At 44.4% G+C, this 23,834-nt stretch overlaps 1 protein-coding gene across 4 annotated transcripts in view; it reads left to right on the forward strand.

Annotated features, from left to right (window-relative positions):
* LOC137845357 (tetraspanin-15-like) overlaps positions 1-23,834 on the forward strand; it is a 55,633-nt gene that overhangs the window by 15,550 nt on the left and 16,249 nt on the right. The window contains exons 3-5 of one of the 4 annotated variants that reach the window (XM_068662483.1): positions 5,190-5,264; positions 7,921-8,016; positions 16,850-16,963. In XM_068662483.1, coding sequence (XP_068518584.1) covers positions 5,190-5,264; positions 7,921-8,016; positions 16,850-16,963 — 285 coding nt within the window. The remainder of the gene's footprint in view (positions 1-5,189; positions 5,265-7,920; positions 8,017-16,849; positions 16,964-23,834) is intronic. The other 3 variants (XM_068662485.1, XM_068662484.1, XM_068662486.1) reach the window with 3 other exon arrangements.

The following is a 23,834-nucleotide window of genomic DNA, read 5'->3' on the forward strand; positions in this document are numbered from 1 at the left end:
GCACCCCAGCATCTGTCTTGGTCTCAAGATAGGAGCAGAGAGTAGCAGGGCTTTAGCTAAGGAAGCATTAACAGCTTGTTAGCAGCTGAAAGTCTATAAAAGCCTAAATGAGGGAAAAATGGTTTTCTGTCATGTGAGGGGAGCAGAAAGGGGTATAACTGGTATTCAGGAGGGCAGAGCTGGCATCTGTGGTACTGGGTGGAGGCAGAGCTGTTGTATGGAGGAAGGGGCTCTTGGGTAGTCCCAGACAATTATTTACAGGACTACCAGCCATTTGGGGAATAAAAACAGGTTTCTTGTTTATTTAAATTATGAAGTATAAAGGAAATGTGTATTTTGACTCAAAGCTTGGCAAAAACTTGTGTGAAACCCAGGTAGGCGTAGTTATGAGTCTCAGCCTGGGAGGATGGGCAGGAGGGGTACATTGCGTGCTGCAGAAATAAGACACCATGCTTAATAAAGAAGGTGCTCTGCAAAGTCTCATCGTCTCCTCATCTGGGCTTTATTGTTTTCATTTAATCTGTGTAGGGGAGGCATTTCTGAGAGATCTTCTGAGATTTTTTATTTCTTCAAAGCATATTTGAAAGCTCTCTTCCAATGTAGGAATAAATAATTGTTTGAGTTTTCAGAGGAAGGGCTGCATGCAAGCGCCTTTCAGGGAAAAAAAAAAAAAAGTAAAGAGAGCCATTCTGTGTAGGAGAAACCTTTAACACATCATTATGAAGTATTATCTCTTTAAAAGCACTACATAAAATCGAATCTGTGATGAAACTAGCTGGATGTAGATTTCTGTGCTTATGTAAAATGGGGGATGCCTTCATGCCTGGTCTGGATGAAGGCAGAGGATATGGAAGGCTCTTGCAAAGGGCATGACTTAGAGGCCTACCAGGCAGAGTGAAAGGTTTATTTTTTACATGCCTCTGCATTGTCCCTTCATGAGCATGTCAGGTACGTTTCACATGGCTACACTTTTGAGCTGTTCTCATTTATCAAGGGGGGATGACCAATTCCTTCTCTGGATACGCAGGAATATGGCAAAACTTGAGGACTGGGAAGGTATGGGAGGGGAGGGGAGAAACTGCTTTTTTTTTTTCTTTTTTTCATCTTGGCAACGGATAGTCCAGATTTTCCATCCCATGACTACCTCTTGTTGGTGTTAATAGGTCCAAAACCTTTTCTTGTATTGGCTTCAGTAGGCTGACTTAGCTCCTTCCCTTGAGAACAAGCCATAGAAATGTATAAAAATAAAATATGGGGAGTTATTTGCATGAATGTAAAACAGACCTATTCCAATAGGATTTTTAATGGTGCCTGTAGAAAGGATAAAATAATCTACAAGGAGGCTTGTATTAAATAAACATCACAGATTTCTCTTGTGCTTTTATGTCATTCTAGGAGCTCTTTTCCATCCTTGAAGCCGCATCCTTTCCCGTACTCATCCCTGGCAAAAAGAGCATCCCTCTACCATCCCAAATCCCAATAGGGTCACACTTGGGCTGAACACATTTGAGCCTCCCATGGCCATAAGTGTCTTGAGGGCACCTGTGCTCAAGGTCGAGCAGATCCATGCAAGGAGCCTGCAGCTCCCTCTATGGCTGCAGGCTCCTTGCATGGACTGACTCCTGAATAAATCCCTGAATGGCTTATTCATTGTTCAACCTAGTGCATCCAACATTCCCATGGTTCCTACCCTAATTCATGGTGATCCTTTCAGCCTCACGTGAACATGCTTAAGCTGGAAATTTGAGGCAGCTGCATGCTGCTCATGGTCTGGAAATGAAACACAAGCAGGTTTGCACTCCTGTATCAGCCAAAACCCATGTCTAGAATTGTTTGCTAATAAACTTCGCAGCAAGACATTCTATCTGGTATACAGAGGTGACATCCTAGAGGATGTATGGGAAGGGACTGCACCAGACAGCCTATATATTGCTTATGCAAAGTAATGCTAATGAATAAGGTTGTTCCCCAAACTGGAAGGAGACATGTCTTTGAGCTAGGGTTAATTCAGGTCAGGATTCATAGATGGCCAAGGGTGTGAGGAGCACCTTTGCTCTGGGATGGTCAGGGTGAGGACGTAGAGCACGGCCCCTGGGATCTCTCCTCCCACTCTCAGTTTGGCTTCCAGAGAGATTAATGATGAACAAAACAGAGCTGGAGACTGTTAGAGGAGGAAAGGAGCAGCTCAGAGCTCTGCTGATCAAAGGAATAGGGGGGATTAACCCTAAGTGATTAACCCTCAAAGTATTTGAGGAAATTAAGCAATATAATTTATTGTGAAATTTTAGATTGATGAGCTATTTAAATGGAACTGGCTGTGGCAAGTGTTAATTTGTTAAGAATTGAGAGTTTTTTGCCCATGCCAGCCATCTTGAGCAAGATGAATCAGCAGCTGAGGGTTTTATTGGCTGTTTTCTCTGCATGAAAGATGTGTTTTGCTTCACACTGGGCAATGGGTGAGATCCTCAGGCATCTTCCCCATCCCTCCACGGCAGTGTTTCCTACATTTCAGCAATATCGGCAGCAAAGCCTGGCTGGAGGGTCAAATTAGAATCATAGAATCACTTAGAAATATCAAGTCAAGTCCAACCATTAATATTGAGGAAGCACAGCTACTTGCTTGCCCTGTGCAATTGCTTCACTGCACAGGGAATATTTTTGCAATATTGGGGGGGAACAGCTTCTTGGCACATTGTTTTATTAAAAAAAAAAAAACAAAAAAAAAAAAACACCTTTTTTGTGATTTTTTTAGCTTGTTGCAAACCTGCAGCAGCTCAAGGCAGGATTAAATGCTGTTTAATGTGGATTTTTGTTCTTTAACTTATGCTGCTGGAGTCTTTTTAAGGAAAAAAAATGCTAATTTATCCATGTGCAGTCTGACAGACATCAAGGACTGCAATGCACTTGTTAAAGAGATAGTCACAGATGTTGCCAGCAGTTTTGCCCTTACATGTGTTCCAGTTACCAGCGGTTGCTGCAGTCCTTGGAAAAGCCAAGCAAAGTGCCACTTTCTGCTGATGTCTATGCAGCCAGTGGGGGTTCGCATGCTCCATTCAGCCATTATTTGGGATAAGAACAGCCAGTGTTCATTCAGGCTGCACCTTTGCAAGGCTTACACTGGAGACTGGGGTTCTAGTCGCTATTCTTGTAAATCCTCCTTAAATTAGGGGAAATAGTGTCCTTTCTGGAGGCAAGGTTATATATTGCATGGTCCAGGAAGAGCTGGGCATCACCAATGTGACTTCCCAGGCTGGCAGTTTAGCTCTTGTAAGGAGAGTTAGCTCTTAAAAGGAGAGGTTAGCTCTTGCAGTCAGCCTCAGCCAGCTTATCTCTTTCCATGTCTGTCTTCCCAAGTAGTGTTAGCACTTCTCATCCACTTAAAAAGACTGTGAGCTATGCTCTTTCATCGGGTTTTCTCTTGGAAACTGTGGATTTTTCTGGCTGTGAACCTCATCTGATGACATATTTGAAAGCAGTCATTTTTCCAATAGCCAGGTACAGCCAGCATCCCATGGACATATGCAAACTGTGCCCACATTTGTTTATAAACCAGATGAGACTCCTGGATATTAAATATTACCCTTGATTTCAATATGCATGGAGCAGGCTAAATTGAATTACATAAATCTTTATATCTTGATTTGACAAGCTATACAGCAGAAACAGACCACAAGAAGGAAATAGAGTGTAGAACAAAGAAATCAGTGTGCAATGGCCAAAACACTGGAAAGAGGTTGGTTAGCAGCCCAAAAATCAGAAAGTTTTCTCTTTTCTCACAGTGGAAGTATTGATAAGAGTTAGCACCTTTTTTTTTTTCACTTTTCTTTTTCATTTTTTTCTGGTAAATGTGGTACAAAGTGCTCATTTTTTTACAGTTTAACTAAAGTTGAAAACACTGAAAAAGCAGAAAAATGTTTCCAAAAGGTGATTTCCTCTCTGTCTCACTGATTGCCACCTTGCAGTAGCATTGTATGACCTATACATGCCTTGTTTGGTAAAACTATCAACCACGTCACCTTGGGCTTCTTACCGAATCAACCTCTTATTAATCAGTACAGATGTGTTCACTTCTTGCATATTGTCTCTGACTACAAGAGAATGGGTATTTGGTCAGTTGTATTCTTTAATTATGAGATTCCCTTCCCAGTTAAATCTGATTTAGATGGTGATGAAAGTGGTGCTGCTTCTGTAGTGGGATTACACTAGTTGGCTCTTAGCAAATGAACATGGTGCAAAACTCAGCCAGGGACAGCTGATTAAAACCCCTGCAGTTCTGGGTTTGGCACATTAAGTGGCGTGCTGCTGCAGTGTTGCTTTGGTTTTGCCAAACTTGGGAAATAATTTCTGGGTGTGCTTTGTAAACAGGCTCTTCTGATAAGCCAGTGGTCAAAGTGAATATCACAGTAATAAATCACCTCCCCCCACTTTATTTCTTTAACTTGCTTTTAGATTTTTAGCTAGTTACCATGGTAACTTTCCACCTCCCTTTTTCTGGTGAGTGTCCAAAGTCACAGATGGAGGTAGCCTTGGGAAGACGCATGTGAGCCAAGCAAAGCTTTGCTGTCTGTCTTCTGCAAAGTTGGATGCAACCCCATATGGGACATCTCAAATAGGGACTGAAGCTTTATGAGACTGATGGGTGTAGGCTGCAGGAATACCAGACCTCCTAGTTTAAGTTGTTTCCTCCATCAGGACATTGATTGCCAGCCGAAGTTTGTTGCCACAATGAGTTCTGGCAGAGATATGAGTTACTGCCTGTACTCTGGAGTTGGTTGACCCTACATTGGATGTCTGGCTTGGAAACATCAGTGTTCAAACAGCCACTGGCATTCCATCACAAAAGGTGTTGACTTTTCTGTGGACATCTATATACACTCAGAGATAACAATTGCCTCCACTGCATCTGTTTTACCCATGTCCCCATGCAGAATTTGGCCATCCAGATTGCATTTGGTTTGTGTTTTTTTAATTCGTTCTTGCTTCCTGCCACTCATTATACATGGGAGCAAATTTAGGACAGAGATTTTCAGAAGAGATTTGCAGCTCTCTGGAGCAATTGTAATGAAATGGTCTAAGTGTTTCTAAGCACCTCATGGTTTCCAGGTCTCCCTCTTCAAAGTTGGCTGGTAGCCAGCACAGCCTTGCTTGGTGCAGGGCTAATCCTTCTCTTTTTTTTTTTTTTTTTTCAGTTCTTCTGGGTTCTTCTGATTATCTTTCTTATGGAGCTGCTGCTGATATGCATTGAAATCATCTTTGAAAGCAAGGTGAGTGCAATCAGGAGGCTGGAGAGCTGCACATTTGCTTAGCATGGCAGCATATTGCAGCCCTGCATGTCATCAGGGGAAATTTCCTTCTCACCTCAAGTATGTGTCCGTGTATGTCCTGAAACTGGAAGAATTTTATTTTTCTTGCTCTTCTTGGGTTGTGCCTTGCACTCCGGAGCTGCAGCGGACCTACAGCACCACCCAGAGCTCCTGCCACAGTGGCAGCTCCCATGCAGCCAAAATTTTTTTTTCTCTTTTTTTTTTATTTTTTTCTTTTTCTTTCTTTTTTTTTTTTTTTTTTCAAGGGGACTCATTAAGTTCCTCACCTCACTTTTGTTAATTGATGGCTTGTATTTGCAAGGACAGGATTGAGTTATAGATGAACTAAGAAACATCGGTGAACACTTCCAGTGCATGTCCTTTCTGTCTGCCCACATTCTGCTGAAGAAACCCTGCCATTTTCAATCTTATTTTACCATTGTAATTGATCAAATGATTAAATATCAAATCTCAGTTTCTGATGGCTCAAGGAATGTGCAGACCAGGAGAGTAACATCTGAAATAAGTACTTAGGGACTATAAAAATCAATTCACTTTTGCACAAACAGCTTGATGCTTTCAAACCTGTAAAGGTTGGTGGGCTATGGGTAGTTTGAGGATTTAGGTACTTGGTGAGCCCCAAAGTGGAAGAGAGAGGCAAAGGAGGAGGACATTGCCTTTTGGATGCAGCATCAAATTTTGTCCAGCAGATTTTGAGAGCTCTCCAAAACTCTCCAATTATGGGAAAATTAAGGGTATCGGGTCACCAGCAGGGAGACATGATTCTCTAAGGAAAATCAGCACTTGAGTCTTTCCCATGCACAGAAAATCAATATGTGCTGGCACACAGTGGCTTTATTTTCATGAAAATTGGCATGAAATCCTCTGCTTTGCTCCATCTACCTTTGTCTGCCAGCGTTCAGCACCATCCTGTGCTTCAGACATGTTGCATAGAATCCATAGAGAGAGGGGATCACAGCTTTATGATTAAGCTCAAGGATACAGTAAAACCATTGGTGTGTAAATTGTCCCTTAATTTAAATTTAACAGGCAATATCAAAACCCAATTAAAAATCAAACAATGAAGGAGAGAGAAAAGAGAGGTACAATGTTACGAATCCATTTGACCTAAAATTGTTAGGAGGCACAAATCTGTATTTGCAACAATGTTTGTTTATTAAACTTGTTAGAAAGATTTAATTGGATTTAGTATTAAATAAGATGGTGGGGAGGGTGCAATGAGGAATTAATTTGGTGTCCTTGTAGCTGTTGGAATTTTGAAATATACCCCGTTGATATGTAATTTTTTAAAAAATTTTTGAGATTATTGAAGATAACTGGTTTGTTGTCCTTGAAGCAAAGTGAGTGGAGATGTCTCATAACAGAATTTAATGATTTAACCCTGCAACATTTAGCTCCAAACTTGAAGTCAAGATTTAATTTGAGACACTGCCCTCTAGACTGATGTCTTCTTGGAGGGTGACAAGATTTCAGGGTGAGCCTACATAGGGGAAAAAAGCAGGGAACAGTGAAGCTCAGGCATTGCCTGTTGTGATGGTTGTAGCAGTGGGAAAAACACAAATTAACATTTTAATAAACTTCCACATGAGCAATTTCTTAAAGGCTTTTTAAGTTCCCCTTCCCTGATCTCTTGCTGTTGGCAGGCTTTGTTTAATACTCCGATACGCCTTCATTTTTTTCCTCAATGTTCTTCTTCCTTTTCCCAGTTTGCCCACCCTCTAATTTTCATGTCAGAGTGAATTATGAAGAACAATGTTTTCTCCCCCTTTCTTTCTCCCTGCTTCTAACTCAGAAAAGGTTCCCTTTTCCTTCATAAATATCTCTGCCTGGTGCTTTGTCAGGAACCAAATGGCAAACCTGTGGTGTGCTTTGGCTTTGCATAAAACATTTTACGGCTCTGCTTCCAGCTCACTAATAAGCTTTCCATTCATCTGTGAAATGCATTTTTCATTCAGTTAGTCTTTAATTTGAAATGCCTGATGTGTCAAAGTGTCCTCAGAGATACAGCACAGAGAGCATCAGAGAGAACCCAGACCGGTTGTGCTGCTGCCTCTCCAGGCACAACTGAATTGCTGGATGATTTGTTGGGATTAGCAGTGATTGAGGGCTCTTATGAGGTCTCTGCTCCTGTGTTGTTTTCCTCATCTGAGGGAAATACCACCACGCAGCTGATGGAGTTGGCTATCACAGGACATTTTGCCTATTACGGCTGCTCCTAATGCTTGTGAGGGGTTACAGTTATGTCGGTGGATGGGATTTGAGGGCTTTAGGGAGCTCCCAAAGAAGTCACCCTAAAAAATCAATTTAATATGCAGCATATAGGAAAAGTCAAATGAGTAAAGGATCACTTTACGAGATCAATTGCAGCATGCAGGCAACAGAGAGATGCTATGAGATGCTGCTAACCAAGAGTGCTCAAAAATGATGAATTTTTCCCCAAGAAACAGGGTTGTGACATCATATGGGTTAGATTCTTACTCTGGTAACAGCTGGTGAAGCTTGCTATGAAAAGTTTTCTCTACATATTTTTCATGGTTTGTAATATTTTCACATAGTCTGTTCCATATGTGAACTGTGATTTCTGCTTTTTCCCCAGATGAATACGGTATTCCACTCCAACATCCAAGAGGGCATCCGACACTATTACGATGACCTCGACTTCAAGAATATCTTGGATTTTGTACAAGAAAAGGTTTGATTTTGCACAGGGGACAGCACTGGGGAGGTCTGTCTGTGAAGTTTTTCAAGCATATTATACTACTGTAAATGGGAAACATAATGAGTGATTTACTTTGTGCATCACAGAATCACAGAATCACAGAATTTCTAGGTTGGAAGAGACCTCAAGATCATCAAGTCCAACCCCTGACCTAACGCTAACAGTCCCCACTAAACCATATCCCTAAGCTCTACATCTAAACGTCTTTTAAAGACTTCCAGGGATGGTGACTCCACCACTTCCCTGGGCAGCCTGTTCCAATGTCTAACAACCCTTTTGGTAAAGAAGTTCTTCCTAACATCCAACCTAAAACTCCCCTGGCGCAACTTAAGCCCGTTCCCCCTCGTCCTGTCACCAGGCACGTGGGAGAACAGACCAACCCCCACCTCAAAACTGAACACAGTACTTGAGGTGCGGCCTCACCAGAGCCAAGTGCAGGGGGACGATCACCTCCCTAGCCCTGCTGGCCACACTGTTTCTGATACAAGCCAGGATGCTGTTGGCCTTCTTGGCCACCTGAGCACACTGCTGGCTCATATTCAGCCGACTGTCCACCGTCACTCCCAGGTCCTTCTCTGCCTGGCAGCTCTCCAACCACTCATCTCCCAGCCTGTAGCTCTGCTAGGGGTTATTGCGCCCCAGGTGCAGGACCCGGCACTTGGCCTTGTTGAACTTCATGCAGTTGACCTCAGCCCATCAGTGCAGCCTATCCAGATCCTCCTGCAGAGCTTTCCTACCCTCAAGCAGATCAACACACGCGCACAGCTTGGTGTCATCTGCAAACTTACTGAGGGTGCACTCAATGCCCTCGTCCAGATCATTGATGAAGATATTAAAGAGGACCGGCCCAGCACCGAGCCCTAGGGGACGCCACTAGTGACTGGCCTCCAACTGGACTTGACTCCATTTACCCCCTGGTGGAGGGGCTTGGCCAGCTCCTCCACCAGTTCTCTCAGTACCCTTGGGTGGATCCCATCCAGCCCCATTGACTTGCGCACATCCAAGTGCCGTAGCAGGTCACCAACCATTTCTTCGTGGATAGCGAGGGCCACATCCTGCTCCCCATCCCCTTCCACCAGCTCAGGGTACTGGGTATCCAGAGAGCAACCGGTATTGCCGCTAAAGACTGAGGCAAAGAAGGCATTAAGCACCTCCGCCTTTTCCTCATCTCTTGTAACTAAGTTTCCCCCCGCATCCAGTAAAGGATGGAGATTCTCCCTAGTCCTCCTTTTTGTGTTGATGTATTTATAAAAACGTTTTTTGTTATCTTTAACGGCAGTAGCCAGATTGAGCTCCAGATGAGCTTTGGCCTTCCTAATTTTGTCCCTTCACAGCGTCGCAACATCCTTATAGTCCTCCCTAGTGGCCTGCCCACTTTTCCAAAGATTATAAACCCTCTTTTTTCTCCTAAGCTCAAGCCACAATTCTCTGTTGAGCCAGGCTGGTCTTCTTCCCGGCCAGCTCGTCTTTGGGCATGTGGGGACAGACTGTTCCTGTGCCATTAAGATTTCCCTCTTAAAGAGCACCCAGCCTTCCTGGACCCCTGGGCCCTTCAGAACCGCCTCCCAAGGGACTCTACCAACCAGTGTCCTGAGCAGCTAAAAGTCAGCCCTCCAAAAGTCCAGTACAGCGGTTTTACTGGTCCCCGTCCTGGCCTCGCCAAGAACAGTGAACTCCACCATTGCGTGGTCACTCTGCCCAAGACAGCTCCCGACAATCACATCCTCCACCAGTCCTTCTCTGTTTGTGAAGAGAAGGTCTAGCGGGGCACCACCCCTGGTAGGTTCACTAACCAGCTGCGTCAGGAAGCTATCTTCCACGCTCTCCAGAAACCTCCTAGACTGCTTTCTCTGGGCTGTGTTGTGCTTCCAGGATATGTCAGGGAAGTTGAAGTCCCCCATGAGTACAAGCGCTGAAGATTTCGCAACTTCTGTCAGTTGCCTGTAGAACTTCTCATCCGTCTCCTCATCCTGGTTCGGCGGTCTATAGCAGACCCCGACCAGGACACTAGCCTTGTTGTCCCTGCCGAGCCTAACCCAAAGGGACTCGATCTTGTCATTCCTAGCCTCGAGTTCTACAACATCGAAAGACTCTCTAATATAGAGAGCCACACCACCACCCCTTCTGTGCTGCCTGTCCCTTCTGAAGAGCTTATAGCCAGGCATTGCAGCACTCTCATAAGACTGGTCCCACCACGTCTCCATGATGGTGACCAAGTCGTAGCCTGCCTGCTGCACGATGGCTTCCAGCTCCTCCTGTTTGTTACCCATGCTGCGTGCATTGGTGTAGATGCACTTCAGCTGGGCCATTACTTTATCCCCCGGCCTTGCTATTGTTTCCCCTGGCACAGCTCCAACAATCCTTGCTTCAGCCCCATCCCCCTTCTTACCTAGTTTAAAGCCCTCTCAATGAGCCCTGCCAGCTCCTGGCCCAGGATCCTTTTTCCCCTAAAAGATAGGGACCCATCTGCGGCCATCAGGCCAGGTGCTGAGTAAAGTGCCCCATGGTCGAAAAACCCAAGATTTCTGCGTTGGCACCAGCCCCTGAGCCACATGTTTATCAGGTGGGCTTTCCGTGTCCACTCTGTACCCCTCCCTGCCACCGTAGGGATGGATGAAAACACCACCTGCACTCCTGCTACATCCACTAACTGTCCCAGCCCCCTAAAGTCTCGTTTGATAGCCAGTCTCGTTTGATAGCCAAAATTTTGCTCTTTTTACCTAGCTTTACACTGTGCTGCTCCCCAAGCCTATTCCACAGGTGATTTTGGCCAGCCTGTGCTCCTGTGAGAACTATGAAAAGCATGTTCAATTCTGTAATGGAGCACAGACGAGAAGACCCCACCCATATATTTATATTTCCCATTCCTGATTGAAAACTGCCTGATTTTTTTTTTTTTTATTGCTATCACAAACTGCATGGAAATAGTAGGTGTAGGAATGAAATATAATGCACAAAAGCTGCTTTGGGAATGTGGTAACCCTTAGGTGGGCCACCTTAGATAACTTTCTTTTCTGGGACATGTAGGCAAGCACTTGACTGATTGCTGATGTGTTTCCACATGGTAGCTGTTAGGAGAGCTCCCAGTTTTCCATGGGCAGCACTGCAAGCTGCCCCACGGACTGGTGAGAGAGGTGCTAGTCTGCACCTTATCTGGTGTTGGGGCTTGCAAAGTCTCCTCTATTTTTTTTGTTTGTTTGTTTGATTTAATTGTGTGTTTTCACATCTCTTAATCGTGATACTTAATGCTTAGAGCCTTCCAGATCTTGGCAGCATCCTTCCCCTATTCTCAAGCCAACCCGCAGTTCGATAAACTATTCACCTTGCAGCTGTCTATTTTTAACCAAACTTTTGATATTCCTCTGCCACTGTTGCCTCGTATTTCATGCACTGTGTGTTTTTTTGAGTTGCCTGTGGTTTCTAGTCCTGCTTTTTATTAAATTAACATGCTTTCCTAATTACTATCCTCTACCTCCAGCTAGGTGGTTTCCCACAAGCCCCTTTCCTTCCATCTCACAAAATCCCAGGTAATCATGCCTCAGCAAAGCAATGATGCATCCCTCCAAGTACATTGAAAAGCCAGACTGAGGGAATAGTCCATGATGTGGTACCACTCAGAAACAAAATCCCTAATTTATACACAGGATTAAGGCAAGAGATTGAGTTGTGTTGCCAGCAATAGGTTATTGATGAAACTCTGCCTTGCTAACCATTCTCTGAGAAGCTGTTTTGCTGCAGTATAGTTTAGGACACACTTCGGATCACACATGCATTCAGCAGAGAGCTTGCAGACCTAATTTAAAGTCAAACTTGAAGCTTTTGTCCACACCATTAGGAGTTTGGCCATTTTGGACAAGTATGGTTGGCTCTAACATATGTGTTTTTCCAGTAAAGTGAGGACCTGCTCCTGGGAATTAAGGAAAAGTAGATTTGCTGCTGTTTTGAGCGAGGATATGAAGTTTGACTGTTATTTCATAGAATCATAGAATATCCTGAGTTGGAAGGGACCCTTAAGGATCATCAAGTCCAACTCTTGACACCGCACAGGTCTATTTGTTTTATTGTGAAAGGAAACACTCAGCTCAAAGCATTTGATGAATTCTTCGAGGAAAAAAAAAAAAAAAACTGGAAAAAGCAAAACCTCAAGATCTAGGAGAGGTAAAAGGGAGAAATTACATCCAACTTGCATGCTCACAGCTTGGTTTTGCCAGTAGAGCTGCTTTTCAGAGCTGCTTTCTCTCACCTCAGCTTGATTTCTCTCCTTTCATTGTGGGTTGGAGCATCATAAATATATAAATCTTATCTCTAGCTTTGAAGGAGACCAAGAAGCTCCTTCCTCTTTGATGTAGTTGAAATTCAAGGCTGGTGGTGGCCTCCACATTCCCTTCTCTTTTTAAATACCTACTTCTGACTCTTGGAGTTGTCATTACTGAACCAAATGCATTAATAAAACTGGAAGACCTCTAAAGGTTTCAAGACTTCACTGATCTCAAGAAAGATCTTAATCTTTTTTTAAAGTTTGGCTCCAACCTCTCTAAAAAGGTGCTGTAATCCAGTCCTCTCTGTATGAATGATAAATGGATGCTGCCACAAGTCAACACAATGCATGTGGAAACCATCCTTGATGAGCCCTGGCAAGGAGGTTAGACCACAGATCTCTAGATAAAGCAGATCTGTTTGCGGGAAGGTTTCTGTATCTCCAAACAACCAAAGACTAGGCACTTATTATATAATCCCACCCCCTTTTTATGACATTTTTGAGTCTACTTCCTCACTTGAGTTTTTGTTTAAGTTTTCAGGGGGAGATATTCATCTCATAGCATTTCTGTCTGTACTAGAAGTTAATGGCTACTTCTAATATTGCCGATAAGTTTTTAGCATTCACACATTTTCTTCTGTAGCAAGAGAAGGAGCTTTGGAAGAACTTGCTGCTCATTGCTGCGAGTTTTTGTATTAGAATATAATTTGCAAGCCGGGAATGACAGCAACATCAGCAATTGAAATGCATCCTACTGAGATAGGAGTGGGGAGAAGCAGTGCAGAAGCATAATTTCTTTTAAGAGAGAAAATCACAGCATTCTTGCATTCTTGCTGTTCTAGGCATTATGCTCAGCAACACTTGGATTAGATTAAAAAAATGGTGGAGTTGCTGATGCCAGTGGTCTCATAATGACTTGGACTTGGCTCCTGTGGGGCTTTACAAGACCCAAGCAGCCCAAACCACTTTGGAGGGATGAAAATTTGCATCCAGTCTGGAAGGATTGCACCCCAGCTTGGTGGTTTTGTTTGTTTCTTTTGTTTTGTTTTGTCAAAACACAGGCCCAGAGCACCCTATTATCACCATTTAGTGCTTATTCTTGCCATTTTGGGGGGTAAAAATCTTGTCTACTCATTGGTTACCTGGCACACAGCTCATTTAGCTCAGACAAAACCATGGTACACCCCTTAGGTATTAAATTTTGCTTAAACCCTCTCTCAAGCAATGCTGACTGCTTCCAAACATGTAAACCAGTATCATATATTAAAATAAGTAATTATGGTCCTTTCCTAAATAACAGATGTACATAGAAGTGCCAGACAGTAATTATTACATTACCATGATTATGGCACAAATGAGGTGGTTTTACCTGCCAACACCTACTTGGTCTTGCTGTCTGTGAACAGGAAGATATTGAAATAAATTTGCCTTAAAAATAATATTTACACATTTATATTATTTGTTTTTGCTGAACAAAGGGTGCCCTTTGTGCATGGTGTGCCCTTTGCACACCATGGATGCAAGGCTGGAAACCAAAATGACTCAGTTTGCTGAAAATCACTAACTGCAGCTCTGTGCTGCTTCTTCCCTTGTGTCTTCTGAATGGTTTGCTGAGTGCAGGTGGGAGAGGAGAGTTCAAACCACTTTGCTGAGAACAGGAATTGAATTTCAAAGCACTGATAGGGCTGTGGTTTTTGCTCATACCTGAGCAGCTCCAACCTCAAAGTAAAGCTTGGAGAGCTGAAGGTGTTATGCTTGCAAACCTGCATCTTTATTCTTCAGGGAAAATAAAGGCAGCTTCCACCCAGCATGGCTCGTTTTAGTGCATTTCTTCAAGGCCACTGTACAGGGCTATGGTCATTAGCTGTAATAAGCCCGCATGTCAGGGGTTGTAGCAGCAGTACCCAATGTGTAGTAATTCTTGGACTTTTTTTTTTTTTTCTCCTCCTGTGTATTAGCTCTCTCTGAGGTCTGGGAACCCATATGAAAGTAAAACACAGACCCAGATCTATCTCAGCTTATGAAAAATAAACCCAGGCACAACAGTAGTTCAGCTTAAACCTCTCCTTGCAGGGAAGAAAACACCCTGGTGAGCCTTCCCACCAGCTAGTAACACTCATTACAATGATTTTGTACCAATTTTTTCAGAATTATAAAAGCAAATGGAAGAAACTTCTTTGCAGCATGGGAATACAAAGTAGGGTAGAATATCCAATATCCCTTTAGGGGTTTTTCTCTCCTCTTTCTGGACAAGTTTTGCAAGCTTGTCTCCCTCACTGATACAGATGGGACTAAAAGTAATAGATGAATTAAAGGTAGGAAGTCAGAAATTAGTTTTCAGTTTGTGGGCTGGTAGCTCCTGGCCATATCTGCCCATTTCACATGGGAGGAGGCCATGAGGACCCAAAGAGCTGATGGCTTTTCCTGCTCCTTTTCGCCAAGTATTGTCACCAACCTATGAGCAGGAGAGGGAACAGATACTCATGGGGTATTAATTAAACTTGTTCTGGAAACTGCTCCTTGGAGACTGGTGCTTACAGAAATGCAGAAAACCTGGAATTTTCTGTCTTGTCAAGCATACACACAGCTCTCCTGCCCACTTCAGGCTTTTCTTTCCAGGGGGAAATGTAAAGATTCAAGTTTGTTTACCAAGAGAAGGGACGATTTGATATGTAATAAGCCCAATTTTATTCCACAGAGAACAGAAAATGACTTTCATTAAACTTTTTATTTTTTCACATTATACAAGAAGTAGAAAAAAGAAGTTTTTTCATTTGTAGCTGCAGCATTTGATCTCTAATTTAACTTAATTGGAAGAGAAATCCCTGTTAGACTGCAGAGTCTTATTAGCATACTGTTGAATAACACCAACTAGTTGAGCAAAGAAATACATTTATTCAAGGTGCTGAAATAGCCGTCTCTCCTACACACCCCAATAGGATGGATTAGTTACCTATAATTAAATCAGCAGGAAGAAAGCATGAATGAGCCTGATCTTTCCTGGTCCTGTGAAAGCCACAATGCCTCCTACACATGCATGTACATCTCTATACCTGCTACACACTTCTAAAATGGGGCTAAACCAAGCTAAACGTCTGCTTTAGCTTTTTTGTTTGTGTGTTTGTTAGTTTTTAACACAGAGTCTTCAGCTTCCTGGAAAGTAAGAAATCATCCCATAAGTGAAACCTGGTGGGATGAGTCCTGTGGCTGGTGTGCTGCAATAGATGGTTACAGGCTCTTCAGGGGGGACAGGCAAGGTGGTGGGGTGGCGATGTATGTGAAGCATGGGCTGGACTGTGTGGAACTTCAGGTTGGGGATGGCAAAGTTAAGCACCTCTGGGTAAGGATTAAGGGACGAACAAATAAAGGGGATGTCATTGTGGGAATCTATTACAGACCACCTGGCCAGGACGACAACGCTGATGAATTATTTGCAGAACTAAGAGATGCCTCGAGATCAATTCCCCTTGTCCTTATGGGAGATTTCAACTTGCCAGACGTCAACTGGGATCACCACACAGCTGACACGAGCAAGTCCAGGAGGTCCATAAAGCACCTAGATGATAACTTCTTGGTGCAGGTGCTAAGGGAGCCAACTAGGAAAGGTGCCGTCCTTGATCTGTTGCTGGAAAACAGAGAGAGTCTTGTGGGAGACGTGGCAATTGGCGGCTGTCATAGTGACCATGAAGTGGTTGAGTTTAGAATTTACGGTGACAGAAGGAAAACTGCCACCAAAACTTCAGCCCTGGATAGGGGGAAAGCAGACTTCAGGCTGCTCAGGGAACTAGTCAGCAAGGTCCTCTGGGAAGCTGCTTTTGAAGGCATTGGCGTCCATCAGTGCTGATCAATCTTTAAGCACTACCTCCTAAAAGCACAAGATCAGGCGATTTCAAAATATCAGAAGGCAGGCAGGCGGGACAGAAGGCCGGCATGGCTGACCAGGGATCTTCTATTGGAGCTTAGACAGAAAAAGAAAGTATACAGCTGCTGGAAGGAGAGTCAGGCAATGAGGAAAGAATACAGGGATGCTGTTCGTGTTTGTAGGGAGAAAATTCATGGGGCCAAAGCCCAACTAGAGTTGAAGCTGGCCATGTCTGTGAGAGACAATAAAAAAGTTTTTTTTAGATATGTTAACTGAAAAAGGAGAACCAAAGAAAACATAGGTCCGCTACTTGACGGGGAAGGTCTCCTCACAGACAATGAGATAGGCAAAGCAGAGACATTTAATGCCTTCTTCACCTCTGTCTTCAATGCCGATGATGGGCTTCAGGACCCTGGGTGTCCTGAGAAGGAGGACCATGACGGTGGGAATGACAAACTCCCATCCAACCCTGAACGTGTGTGGGATTTGCTGCTCCATCTGGATCCATACAAGTCCATGGGTCTGGATGGGATCCATCCCAGGGTGGATCCTGTGGACCTCTTTATACCAGCATTGCAAAACAGCGCTGAAGATGCAGTGCAAGGCTGGACAGGAGATGCATCAGCGAGTTGGAAATGTTGAGGTTTGCTCATCTGCATGTCTCACTCTCTCCTTTTCTTTTGCAGTTTTCTTGCTGTGGTGGTGATGAATACCGAGACTGGGAGGTTAACCTATACCACTCGTGCAATGGCAGTGGGCCACTTGCATGTGGGGTGCCCTACACATGCTGTATCAGGAAGGTAAAGCATCCAAGGCATGAAAAGTTTTTACTTCTTGTTTCTGTACTTGAGTTTCTTATTAACTGTGTTGCCATTTTGAAAAGTGGTTTGAGACAGCATAAGCATTTCATGCTAAAGAAACTAAAATATACATATATATGGGCTACACTGCATTTTAGTATGGTCTGCTGTTTTAATGCAGCATAAATAACAAAGAACTGGGATATTAATTGCATTTGTATTGTGCCACGGATTTGTTAGAAATGCTGGGTTCCCATCTCTCTACCTACTATGGGATGAAATGCTTTGGAGGATGGTTTTGCAAAGACTTAAATGCTTGGCTGTATCACAACGTGGATCCAAATTAGCTGTTGTCCTTTGTCTTCCTCTGTAAGAGCATACATTTCTCAGCCAGCTGCCACAAGGTTTAGCAGAATGGGGTTCATGTGTGCTGGCATCTACTTTTAACAAGGAGGTTTTGAGGGTTTTGTCATAAATGGAGCCATGAGAAGAGTTCAATTTGCACCCTTGAGCAATTGAATAAAAAAAGTCTTGTGAGCAAATGCAACTCCAAGGCTGTATTTCTGACATGCTGTGAACTGGGACAAGGTCTCCCCTTGGAGGGAAGGTTGGGTGTGTTTCCTACTGCGTGACCATGAAGGTTTATTAAACTGATTTTCAGTGCTGCAAGCCAAGATTCTCCTATGTAGTGCTGCTGAGACTAAGCTAAGTGCTCTCACACTGTTTTGCTTAATATAATGGTCTGCCTTGTTGCAATCAATCTAACACATACTGAGGGAAAACAGAAAAGCTCAGCCAAGACTGGGTAAAAAAGTGCAAATATCCCTGGCTACTGTGGCTAAAAAATTATATACATGGTCCTAAAAATGAGTTACTAGCATAATCCTGACTTTAACACTAGTGATGGGCCCAGGAAGTCCAAGAGCCCTGAGTTAGAGGACCATGACTGGGGAACAATAAACTCTCAGCCAACTCTGAACTAGTGAAGGATTTGCTCCTCCAGCTAGATGCATGTTAGTCTGATGGGATTCATCAAGAAGAGCTGGCTGATGTCACCACCTCTCAGTTATTTTTCAGTGGCCTTGGGAATCTGGAGTGATCCCAGTTGACTAGAAGCTTGCTAAGCACAAGATCAGGCAATTCCTAAATATCGCACAAGATCAGGCAATATAGCACAAGATCAGGCAATTCCTAAATATCGCAAGTCAGGCAGGCGGGGCAGGAGGCCGTCGTGGCTGACCAGGAACATTCTTATGGAGATTAGGCGGAAACAGAGAGTGTTTCGCTACTGGAAGGAGGGCCAGGTGACATGGAAAGAATACAGGGATGCTGCTCGTGTCTGTAGGAAGAAAATTCGTGTGGCTAAAGCACACCTAGAGTTGAAGCTGGCTGTGTCTGTGAGAGAAAATAAAAAGGGTTTTTTTAGATATGTGAATGGAAAAAGGAGAACTAAAGAATACATAGGGCCGCTCCTTGACAGGGAAGGTCTTCTCACAGACGATGACATAGGCAAAGCAGAGACGCTTAACGCCTTCTTTGCCTCTGTCTTCAATGCCGATGATGGGCTTCGGGACCCAGGGTGCCCCGAGCTGGAGGACCGGGACGGTGGGGATGACAAACTCCCAACCGACCCTGAACGTGTGCGGGATCTGCTACTCCACCTGGATCCCTACAAGTCCATGGGTCCGGATGGGATTCATCCCCGGGTGCTGAAGGAGCTGGCGGACGTCATCGCGGAACCTCTCTCAATTATTTTTCAACGATCCTGGGAGTCTGGAGAGGTCCCGGTAGACTGGAAGCTGGCAAATGTTGTGCCGATTTTCAAGAAGGGTCAGAAAGAAGACCCTAGCAATTACAGGCCTGTCAGTCTCACATCAGTGCCTGGTAAAATCATGGAGAAGATGGTTCTCGAACGTATTGAGGCGCACCTGGGGGACAAAGCAGTCATTGGTCCCAGCCAGCATGGGTTTGTGAAGGGTAGGTCCTGCCTAACTAACCTGATTTCCTTTTATGATAAGATCACCCGTATGGTGGACCAAAGGAAACCAGCTGATGTGATTTTTTTGGACTTCAGCAAGGCTTTTGACACGGTTTCCCATAGGATCCTACTGGACAAAATGTCCAGCATACAGCTAAATAAAAACATCATACGATGGGTGAGCAATTGGCTAACGGGCAGGGCCCAAAGGGTTATGGTGAATGGGGCTGCGTCAGGCTGGCGGGCGGTCACCAGTGGGGTCCCTCAAGGCTCCATTTTAGGGCCGGTACTTTTCAATATTTTTATAAACAATCTGGATGTAGGAATAGAAGGCATTTTGAGCAAGTTTGCTGATGACACCAAACTTGGAGGAGTTGTGGACTCTGTTGAGGGTGGAAAGGCCTTACAGAGGGATCTGGATAGGTTGGAGAGCTGGGCGATCGCCAACCGCATGAAGTTCAATAAGAGCAAGTGCCGGGTCCTGCACCTGGGACGGGGAAACCCTGGCTGCACGTACAGACTGGGCGATGAGACGCTGGAGAGCAGCCTAGAAGAGAGGGATCTGGGGGTGGTGGTAGACAGCAAGTTGAATATGAGCCGGCAGTGTGCCCTGGCAGCCAGGAGGGCCAACCGTGTCCTGGGGTGCATCAAGCACGGCATCGCTAGTAGGTCGAGGGAGGTGATTGTCCCGCTCTACTCTGCGCTGGTGCGGCCTCACCTCGAGTACTGTGTGCAGTTCTGGGCACCACAGTATAAAAAGGACATGAAACTGTTGGAGAGTGTCCAGAGGAGGGCTACGAAGATGGTGAAAGGCCTGGAGGGGAAGACGTACGAGGAACGGCTGAGGGCACTGGGCCTGTTCAGCCTGGAGAAGAGGAGGCTGAGGGGAGACCTCATCGCAGTCTACAACTTCCTCGTAAGGGGGTGTCGAGAGGCAGGAGACCTTTTCTCCATTAACACCAGCGACAGGACCCGCGGGAACGGAGTTAAGCTGAGGCAGGGGAAGTTTAGGCTGGACATCAGGAAGGGGTTCTTCACAGAGAGAGTAGTTGCACACTGGAACAGGCTCCCCAGGGAAGTGGTCACTGCACCGAGCCTGACTGAATTTAAGAAGAGATTGGACTGTGCACTTAGTCACATGGTCTGAACTTTTGGGTAGACCTGTGCGGTGTCAAGAGTTGGACTTGATGATCCTTAAGGGTCCCTTCCAACTCAGGATATTCTATGATTCTATGAAATGTCCCAGTTTCCAAGAAGGCTAAGAAAGAAGGCCCTGGTAATTACAGGCCTGTCAGCTCATTTCAGTGCCTGGCAAAATTGTGGAGAAGAGTATTCTGGAAGTTACTGAAAACCACCTGAAAGACAACACAGTCATTTGTCACTGCCAACATGTGCTTACAAGGGAAGTCCCGTTTAACTAACCAAATTAACTTTGACAACAACGTTACCCACGTAGTTGACCAAGGGAAACCAGTAAATGTGAACTTTTTGGAATTCAGCAAAGCTCTTGATGCTGTTTCTTACAGTATCCTTCTGGACAAAACGTCCACCGTACAGCTGGACAAATGCACGCTACAAAGGCTGAACAACTAGCTGACAGGCTGGGCTCAAAGGGTAAACGGGGTTACATTGGGCTGATGTCTAATGGGTACTAATGGAGTTCCCCAGGGCTCCATTTTGGGGCCAGTTCTCTTCAATGTTTTATACATGATCTGGATGCAGGACTGGAATGCGTGCTAAGTAAGCTTGCAGCTGATATTAATTAGGAGGAGCTGCTGACTCCCTTGAGGGCAGAGCGGCCTTGCAGAGAGATCTTGACAGTTTGGAGGGCTGGGCAATCACCAACTGCAGAAAGTTTAACAAGAGCATGTGCTGGATTCTGCACCTGGGACGGGGCAATCCTGGCTATATGTGCAGACTGGGGGATGAGAGGCTGGAGAGCAGCCCCCTGGAGAGGGATCTGGGGGATCTGGTTGATGGCAAGTTGAACACGAGCCAGCAGTGTGCCCTGGCAGCCAAACGGGCTGACCGTGCCCTGGGCTGTTTCAGGCACAGCACTGCCAGCTGCTCAAGGGAAGTGGCCGTCCCACTCTGCTCTGTGCTGGTGAGGCCTCACCTCAAGCACCATGCACAAAAATGGTGAAGAATCTAGAGGAGAAGATGTAGGAGGAGTGGCTGAGATCACTTGATTGTTTCAGCCCTGAGAAGAGGAGACGGAGGGGAGGCCTCGTGGCGGGCTGCAGCTTCCTCTCAAGGGGAGCGGGACGGGGGTCAGGCGCTGCTCCCTGCTCTCTGGTGACAGCAATGGGACCCAAGGAAGTGGCATGGAGCTGTGACAGGGGAGGTTCAGGCTGGATATTACAAAAAGGTTCTTCACTGGGAGGATGGTTGGGCACTGAAACAGGGAAGTGGTCACTCCTGCTGGAGTCCAAGAAGTGTTTGGACAATGGTCTTACAAATACGGTTGAATTTTCTGGGGTCCTGTGTGGAGCCAGGAGTTTAAGTCAATGAGGCTTATGGGTCCTTTCCAATTTGTGATACTCTATTAATCTGTGATCCCAGTGGCAAAACCTCCTTAGAGTTAAGAACAACAGGCAGAATTACCTCCGAAACCTGGCCATTCCCCAAGCTTTATGAATTGCACAAAAAAACCATAGCATAAATCTGTTATTGTTGTTATCTTTTTTTTTTTTTTTAAGGAAAAAGAGGAACTATGAGGTGCTTTATTATTCATCTAAGCATGACATGCAAAACAGCTGCAAAAATAGCTTTCATCTCTAATCGGGGTGTTGATTAAAGATCTTTGCCAGCTCCCAAAGTTGAATTAGAAATTCTTATGTTGTCCTTTTGTATTGGTATTAAGTATATGCTGGAGAAATCAGGTGCCTTTTTCATTATTTTTACATTCCCTGTGGTATGTTGGAACAATGTGGGAAACAAAACAGCTTTGCCTGACTGTCACTGTTTGAGTTATAAAAATCACAGATGTGTAATATAGTGGGATAAGAAATAAGGCAACTTTCTGGCTTCACATTTTAATGAGCCATGTCTGGAGGATGCTCTAGCAAAGGACTCCAGCTTCTGGGAGGGAATATTGATGGCAAATTCTGTACAATTTTTTCAAGATTTAAAGCCTGTGAATGTGTCTCTGACTGCCAGAGAGGTTTTATTGAAAGTGAGACCTTGCCAAATGAATCTAAATCTCCACATGGAATGAAACTCTTGGCAAGAGCAGTAAGCAGGTAGATAGATCTCCTTCTTCAAATTTATTTGGTTTTTGGCACTGCTTTTGGTTAAGAATCCATCGCTATACAATATCAATAGTATATTAAATGAGTTAGGAGAGCATGATCCCTTGGAAATTTTCCACTTACTATGGCATAGAACAAGCAAATAAAAATATTTTTAACAACAGAATTAAAAATAATAAAAAATAAAAATAATAAAAAACATAATTGCATTTTAATAATAATTGCATAGTTTCATTATAATAATAATTGCATAATTGCTTTTGCATGTCTCAGTGCATAGTTGTTACCTGAAATTGCAATGTTGTTGTGGAGGTTTTCCTTGCAGGCTGATAAGATGGGAAAAGCACTTCAGGATGAAGGCGGTATCTGTGCATGATACTCTAGATATACCTAGTTGTTCTGATCAATGTACAAACCCTATTTAAAACCCTTTCCTCCAAAATATGCTACTTAAAGGCTGAAGAGAAGATTTTGTCCAGGTGGCCAAGAAGGCCAATGGTATCTTGGCTTGTATCAAGAATAGTGTAGCCAGCAGGACCAGGGAGATGATCATCCCCCTGTACTCAGCTCTGGTGAGGCCACACCTTGAATACTGTGTTTAGTTTTGGGCCCCTCACTACAAGAAAGACATCAAGGCCTTGGAACGTGTCCAGAGAAGGGCAACAACTCTGGTGAGGGGTCTGGAGCACAAGTCTTATGAGGAGTGGCTGAGGGAGCTGGTATTGTTTAGTCTGGAGAAGAGGAGGCTCAAGCGAGACCTCATTGCACTCTACAACTTCCTGAAGGGAGGTTGTGAAGAAGGTTGACCTCTTCTCCCAGATAACAAATGATAGGACTTGAGGAAATGGCCACAAGTTGTGCCAGGGGAGATTTAGATTAGATATCAGGAAAAAAAAAATCTCTCAAAGAGTGGTCAGGTGCTGGAACCCAGCCCAGGGAGGTGATGGAGTCACTGTCCTTGGCAGTGTTCAAGAAGGGCCTGGACAAAGTGCTACGATATATGATTTAGCAGCTTAGTGGGTAGTATTGGTGATAGGAGGACGGTTGGACTAGATGATCTTGTAGGTCCTTTCCAACCTTGTGTTTCTATGATTCTATGAATTTGTCTGTGCTGGTTCAGAGATGAACCACAATGGTCTCTCCACTGAATAACCCTTGTACCAACCAGTTTAAATACACCAGTTTGTAGGGCAAGAAACCCTTTTCTTCTTTTGCAACAAGATGTTGTCCTCTATTTGCACCTTCATGAATGAAAGATGGAGAGCAAAACATCCTGTTGTCTTAGAGGACCTTTGAGTTTTAAGTAGAGAGGTACTAGAAGATGTTGTATGGAAATAGAGTATTATGGAAAAATGAATAGATACTGATAGGATCAAGCCATGCAGTACAGCCTCATCTAGGCAGGTTTTGGGTGAATACCAGCAAAGTGGTCAGGTTTTTGATCATTTCTTCTGCTCTAGGGTGTCTCAGTTCAGTCCTCCAAACCAAGGCAATACAAGACAACAATATCACATGCTGCACATGATCCTTCTGTATTCGCCAATTCTGAGTAATTTTCATTGGCGGGTCCAACTTCAGAGCTTTTGTTAGACCTCGTACGCTTGTCAAACAAATCATTTGTTTGTCAGGGTGATTGGTTGGT

Source organism: Anas acuta, chromosome 27 (assembly GCF_963932015.1).
Source record: "Anas acuta chromosome 27, bAnaAcu1.1, whole genome shotgun sequence".
Classification (NCBI taxonomy): domain Eukaryota; kingdom Metazoa; phylum Chordata; class Aves; order Anseriformes; family Anatidae; genus Anas; species Anas acuta.